Below are 6,865 nucleotides of genomic sequence, written 5' to 3' on the forward strand. Positions count from 1 at the left end.
CTGGCTAGCACAGTCCCCCACTCACCAGTATGGTGAATTGGAAACCGGTTCAGTTACAAGCCATCTCTTTAAGCAGGAGGGATGAGGAAACATCAGGATGTTGCAGCTGGTGCAGCGGCAGCAGGGACTCAGTGGAGCTGGCTAAAGCACGCTATCTCAGCAGGATGCAAACCCCTGGCAAGAGTCCCCAGGTGTGGCAGCAGCCAGACAGGCCTTAGTCAGGCTACTGTTTTTATTGGGGGGAGACTGGTCAGCTCCCCCCTACAGGAACTGGGCAGGGGTTACATGGAATGGGAGCAGACAGGAATCGTAAGTCCCCAGCACAGTGGGTGCAGTGCCCTGCACTGAGGGCAGGGCCGGGGGCCAGCTGGCTGCTGTGTCTGCATGGAAGGACAAGGTCTGAGCGCCGGAGCATCTGGAGCCACCATGCAGGCCTCCACCAGCCTGGACCCCTCACTTCTCCTTGTGCTCGATGAGCCCCTTGGCGATCAGGTCCGGGATCTCTACTGCCAGCCATGGGCCCAGCTGCAAGGCAAAGAGCACAGGGGGATGTGAGTGTAGCTCAGACACAGACTCCCCCCAACCCCCCACTGACGGAAACGCACCCCCAGGGCCATGAGATGGGCCAGCCCAAACTTGGGTACGTTCCTGGCCCACAGGGGCTTGAAGTGGTCAGTCAGGCAGATCTTCCCTCCCCTGCAAGAGACAAAAAAAGAGATGTGAGGGAGAAGCCCCGGCCCCGGGAGACACTGAGGGGAGACAGAGCCCGGAGCCTGGCCTCGTGGGACCATGGGAGACATGGAGGGGAGACTGAGCCTGGCCCCGTGGGATCACGGGAGATGCGGAGGGGAGACAGTGCCCAGAGCCTGGCATTGTGGGACCACAGGAGACACTGCCATAGGGGTGTCAACACCAGAACGGAGCTGCAGCTCTCATAGCCCTGGCCCCATCCATCTTCCTCTGCCTCACCAGGATGCCCAGGGTTCCACTCAGACATGGCATCTCCTCCACTTCCTGTCCTGCATCAAGGGGCTGCTTTCCTGTGCTTTGAGCAACAGCTGCCATGTTCCACCCCAGAGGCAGCTGCATTTACCAACAGCTGAGACTCCTCCCACAGCCTATACACATCAGTGAGATGGAAGAAGTGATAGAAAGACAGACCCAACCAAAGCCTAGGATCTGAGCCAGAAGCTCTGGTCGCTAGGGCCTGCAGAGAGTGGAGGTGGAAGCGAGCCAGGGCTGTCTGACCTGTACATCTTGGCGGTTTTCCCATCCAGCTCTGGAATGGCGATTTCAGGGGCGGTGGAAGGGTATGTGACAGGAATCTGCAAACAAAAACCCACTCAGTGTGCCCATGGTCACGCCAGCCCCCTCCCCCCGTCCTACCCACCCCTGTGAACAGGGAGCAGTATGCGTACCCTGAGTTCCCAGCTGCTGCTCTCTCCACTCAGCCACAGCTGGGAGCATTGAGCCTAGGCCCCTTGTGCACTCCCCAGTGAGTTTGCATCCCAGATGCTGAAATGGAAGCTCGTGGGTAGGCGGGAGGGGGATGTCCTAGTTTGGGAGGGCAGGATAAGGCAGGACCCCATTGAGGCAGAGCCCTTTGCTAGCCCCACGTTACACAAAGTTCCTTGACACAATCCCATTGGCCTGATTCGTGGCACATCCCATTGCAAAACTCTGCGTAAAGGGCTCCCTGCTCCCGGCTCGCTCAGGGGCTGGGCTGCACTAGCCAAAACCCATAGCACTTCCTGCTCGCTATTGCCCTGCGTGGTGGGCAATTCTCTGCCCCTTCTCGGTTAGTGTCCCTGGTGTGTTCCCTTCCTCAGCCCCTGGCTACTGTGGCCCAGGGGGACAGTGATGCTGCAAATCTAGCCAGGGCCAGCTCCCACCTGGTCCCTCCGGTGCTGCAGGGAGTGGACAAGAAACCCCTCCCTTCCCCAGACTCAGAGCAAGGCAGGGGGACCCTCTTCCCTCAGACACTCCTGCCCCAGGGACACTCACGTCGAACTCGAGGGCAAACTCGTACTTGAGCAGGTCGTGGATGTACCAGCACTTCCCGAACCACCTGCGAGAGAGAGAGAGATGGGAAGGAGGGGCAGGGAGCTCCGTCTGTTCAGCTTGACAGAGGCGAGTAAGGGGTGACGTGGGGGAACAGAAATCTGACAAGTGAAGGCTCTTCAGTGCAGCAGACAAAGGTCTAACTAGACCCAGTGGCTGGAAGCTGAAGTTTAACTGTTGGAACCAAGGTTGTGAGGGATTCTCCATCACTAGCCATGTCACACTCAAGATGGGATGTTTTGCTAAAAGCTCTGCTCTGGCTCAAACAGGAATGAATTCCAGGAAGTCTCATGGGCCATGCTTTGCAGGAGTTCAGATGACATGGTCATCATGGTCCTGTCTGGCCTTAGAATCTATGACGCCTGCCAGCACCGTCGTGGGCTGGCACCCACCAACTCCACCTGCTCTCATGGGAACAGGCCCCATGTGCAGTTGGAAGGGAAGGAGTGCGGCCACTGGTTACAGAGACTGGGAGCCAGGACTCCTGGGTTCTATTCCTGGCTCTGCCAGAGATTTGCTGTGTGAGTGGGCGAACGTAGCTTCCCCCTCCATACAAGGGGGAACAGACCCCTGTTCCACTCTTGGGGGTTAGCAGCTATAAACCAAGCCCTTTGGAAGCCAGCACCCTGGCCCCTTACAAGACCCAGGTGGCGTTAGCGTAGGAGGGAGTTAGGTAGTGTGGGTCTGGAAGAGCAGAATGGACCACTTGCACCTGCAGGGAGCCTGAGAAGCTGAGGAGGTAATTAGCTCACCAGCTGGATAGCTCTGGGAAGAAAGCAAGTAGTACAAAGGCTGAGCCAGGGGGCAGAAAAGGGGTTCTACAAAACTGCTGCTATGCTGTGATGAGGCATAAAGAGCAACTAAGACCCTTGGGGGAGGCCCTGCTGGACCTTAATTCACAATGAGGGCTCCCAGGCAGGGTTTCCAGGAGTTGAAGGTGGCAGAGAGGGAGCTAACTAGCTGGATGGCGAGGGAGCTCTCTGCATCGCTGCTGCAGCCTGGCCTCATTCTTGATGGCACTCAGTTAATCCAGGCTCCATCCCATCAAACTAATGAGCCCCTTCGTGTGTGGGCACATGGGGCACTGAAGCCAACAGAGCAACACTGCAGGCCGAGGCTTCTTTGACGCTGACAAAGCCTGGGACGTGGCAGCACCACGAGACAGGCAGGCAAGTGGGGGTCCGTTCACAGCCCCCGGGTTGGTGGCTGGTAGTGAGAGCACAGGGGCAGGTGTCTCTCTGCAGCGTCACTAACAGCTGGGCCGAAGCCGAGCCCCAATAAGAGAATGGCAGAGTGGCACATAGGGGACTGATGTCCATCCTAGCCCCTGAGGAGCCCTGGGTGGAACGTGGGGGTGGCACAGGGCCATTAGGTCACCTGGCACTAGGTCACAACTCCAAGAGGAGCAGATGGACAAGCTATGACTGGCAGCCCATGGACACGTGGGGCACCCAGCTGCACTGTACTCTCTCCCGCTGGGCAGTACCAACCCCAACTGCTTGACCCCCAACTCTCTTGCAGTGGATGCAGCCAAATGGAAACTACAGCTCCCAGCATGCAGTGTTCTATCCTGACCCACACAGTCAAGCCACATTGCCTGCAGGTCCCTAGCTTCCAAAGGCCACATCTCCCTGCTACTGAAGAGGGCAGCTGCAGCCTGTTCCCTTGTATACACATTGGGGGTGGCCCTTGAGCTCCTGGCGAGGTGCCACACAGCCCAGGGGCAGGTGGCATTTCACTGCCACAGGAAGCACAGTGCAGATTGGATCCCTAATCACTTTATGCTCTCTATAATGGAAACATGTTCATATTTATTATGTAGGGATGAGAAATGGCCTCCAGGGGCCAAGGGGGCTGAGATTATTTTTTGGTGAAATAAAGCATAATAGATTAGAGCACAACCTGGGGGAACTGCAAAAGGGACTTGTGGCCTTCCTGCTCCTTGTGGATGGAGGGAAAGCTGGGGGAGGGGCAGGTTTCAGTATGCTTTGCACAGGAGACATTCAGATCCCCTCAACCCCAGAGGGGTCTCTGGCCAACCAGAGCGCTAGCAGGATTAGGATAGGAAGGACGTGACACTGGGGTGAGAAAGGACTGTTCAGAATTTCTTTTCTTGTTCATGCCTCTAACTCCCATCCAGCAATTATCAGAAGGCAAGACCTGTTTGCCAGAGACTCAGCCCCCTGCTCCTTTTTCAGTGAAGGGCCACAATAACTCCCAGTGCAGACGCAAGGGCTCCCACAGGTCTGGGACTTGGTATGTTCACAATTACTCAAAGCCTAGAAGGGGGCTATAGCAGAGGAAGCCCATCAGAGAGACAGGAGGGCCTGGAGCCATGGCAGCCACAAACACCCCCTGCAACCTATCCATGCCTACCTCGTCCCTTCCTTGTTAGACTCCAACCTGAACCAGTCATTGTCAGCATTCTTGTTGTTTTCCACATACTGGGAAGGGAAAGACTAAGGCAGTGAGTGGGTACAGGCAACCCCATGAAATCACAACCCCCATACCATGCAGTTTGTGACTAGCCTCCCAATCCCTCAGAAGCTTGCACAGAAACCAAAATTCCTGTTCCCAAAATCTACATAGATAATGGAGATCTCTCTGGACATGTTTACTGTGTAGCCATGTTCCTTGCGAGGCAGAAAGGTCTGTTGCTGCTGTGGTGAACAACAACTGTAAAAGTCCTGCAGCCAGCAACATGAGACTGGCACTAGCATCACAGAGAGCCACCAAAAGCAGACTCTGTCATGCCCTGAGGTACTGGACATGGGGCAGACTGCAGGATTCCTGGGTACGGTTACTGCCCATTAGATTAGTACACAGGCCTGGCCAGGCACCACAGGGGGAAAACGTTGCTGGTTTCCAGGTGACCTGTCCTTTGAGCTACACTAATTGGACAAAAAAAGAAAAGGAGGACTTGTGGCACCTTAGAGACTAACAAACTTATTTGAGCATAAGCTTTCGTGAGCTACAGCTCACTTATGCTCAAATAAATTTGTTAGTTTCTAAGGTGCCACAAGTCCTCCTTTTCTTTTTTGCGAATACAGTAACACAGCCGCTACTCTGAAAACGAATTGGAGAGTTTAGAGCAAGGTAGGTGCCCCGTGGCACCCCAATATCCCTCCAGGGGATGTACTTCACTCTGGGCCCGAGAGACAGCTATGCTCCCCCCACAGATCCCTGCACTGTGGGGCCACTGCAGCCCCAGACACCTTAGGAGTGTGGCAGAGTCTGCACCCCATGGAGCACATGGAATCTCACTGGGGCCTGGCTAATAAGCCAGAGACGTGGGGGGCAACCTCAGGTCCTCTGCAGAGATGGGGGGGAGGGGGCAGCCCCGGGGGGAGGAGAAGGGGCAGCCCATGTCCCCCGTAGAGAGATGGGGGGCACATTTAAGTGTGACTCTCTCTGGCCACCGTCTGGGAAGGGCCACGTCAGCACGAGAGGGGCGCGTGCTCTCCACAGTGAGGGCTGCCAGCCCGGACACCGGGTGGCCCCACGCGAAGGGGCGGCCCGTCCCCCCCCCCCCACCGGAGACCCCGGGAGCAGAGCGCTGACAGGAAGCGGTTTCCGCCCGGCCCCTTTACCGGTGACACCCTTTCCGGAAGCGGAAGAGCCTGACCTTGATGAGCGCCTGGTATTCCTCCTTCAGCCGCTGCACCCACAGCTCCCGGTCTCGGGGCCCCGCGTTCGTCCTCAGCAGCGGCAGCTCCGCCACCACCCGCCGGGTCGCCTCGTCCGCCATCTTTACTGGGGGGGGGACCGGAAGCGATGTCACAACAAGGCTCGGGCTGGACAGAGCTGCCATCTTTGTTGAGGGCAGCGACGCAGGGGGCGGGGCTGCGGAAGCCCTGACCAATCCGTGCTGAGCTCGCCGGGACCCAGCCGCGCTGCGCCCCGCCCCCTCAATGCCCTGCGCTGGCGGCGGCCTGCAGAGCGGGCCGGGGGGGGGGGGGTCAGGCCTGGCGCGATGGCCGCTACCCCAGGCAGTAGCTCGTCATTGCCAGGACACCCGCACGAGCCCCATCGTTCCTCCCCATGCTGCCCCTGCCCCTGCCCCTCTCTTGTGCTGGGCAGACGCCCCCTGCCCAGCTCCATGCTGCCCCTGAGCCCCCCATGTGCTGGGCTCTGCAGGTTCCCCTCCATGCTGCCCTTGTCTTCCCCATTACGCTCCCAGACCAGGAACCGTTTTAAAACTGGAGTTTTATTAAATTTTCTCTAAATGACAGCATCGCTGCCTGCCTCGCAGAGAATGGGTAACCCTCAGACAGCCGCCCCAAACGCGGCGCCAGACGTGTCCCTTTCATCCTCATCCATAGCAATTTTACATTCAACAAACAAAATCATGGAGCAGGGCCTCAAGGAATCCATTTTGAAGCACTTAAAGGAAAGGAAGGTGATCAGGAATGGGATAGCTCGGTGGTTTGAGCATTGGCCTGCTAAACCCAGAGTTGTGAGTTCAATCCTTGCAGGGGCCAGTCAGGGACCTGGGGCAAAAATTGGGGATTGGTCCTGCTTTGAGCAGGGGGTTGGACTAGATACCTCCTGAGGTCCCTTCCAATCCTGAGATTCTATGATCCAAACAACGTGGATTCACCAAGGGCAAGTCATGCCTGACTAATCTAATTGCCTTCTATGATGAGATAACTCGCTCTGTCGATAAGGGGAAAGCAGTGGATGTGATATATCTTGACTTTACCAAAGCTTTTGATGTCGTCTCCCACAGTGTTCTTGTCATCAAGTTAAAAAAGTATGGATTGGATGAATGGACTGTAAGGTGGATAGAAAGCTGGCTAGATTG

General features: G+C 56.8%; 1 protein-coding gene across 1 annotated transcript; it reads right to left on the reverse strand.

The window, feature by feature from the left end:
- Positions 1-218: 218 nt before the first annotated feature.
- UFC1 (ubiquitin-fold modifier conjugating enzyme 1) lies at positions 219-5,881 on the reverse strand. The gene is made up of 6 exons (XM_038383510.2): positions 5,687-5,881; positions 4,438-4,505; positions 2,005-2,068; positions 1,249-1,325; positions 606-696; positions 219-525 (listed from the first exon to the last, which is right to left on the reverse strand). Exons 1-6 carry the CDS (start codon positions 5,870-5,872, stop codon positions 454-456), a joined length of 558 nt encoding a protein of 185 aa, XP_038239438.2. The 5' UTR covers positions 5,873-5,881; the 3' UTR covers positions 219-453.
- Positions 5,882-6,865: the final 984 nt, after the last annotated feature.

Source organism: Dermochelys coriacea, chromosome 24 (assembly GCF_009764565.3).
Source record: "Dermochelys coriacea isolate rDerCor1 chromosome 24, rDerCor1.pri.v4, whole genome shotgun sequence".
NCBI classification, from domain to species: Eukaryota; Metazoa; Chordata; order Testudines; family Dermochelyidae; genus Dermochelys; species Dermochelys coriacea.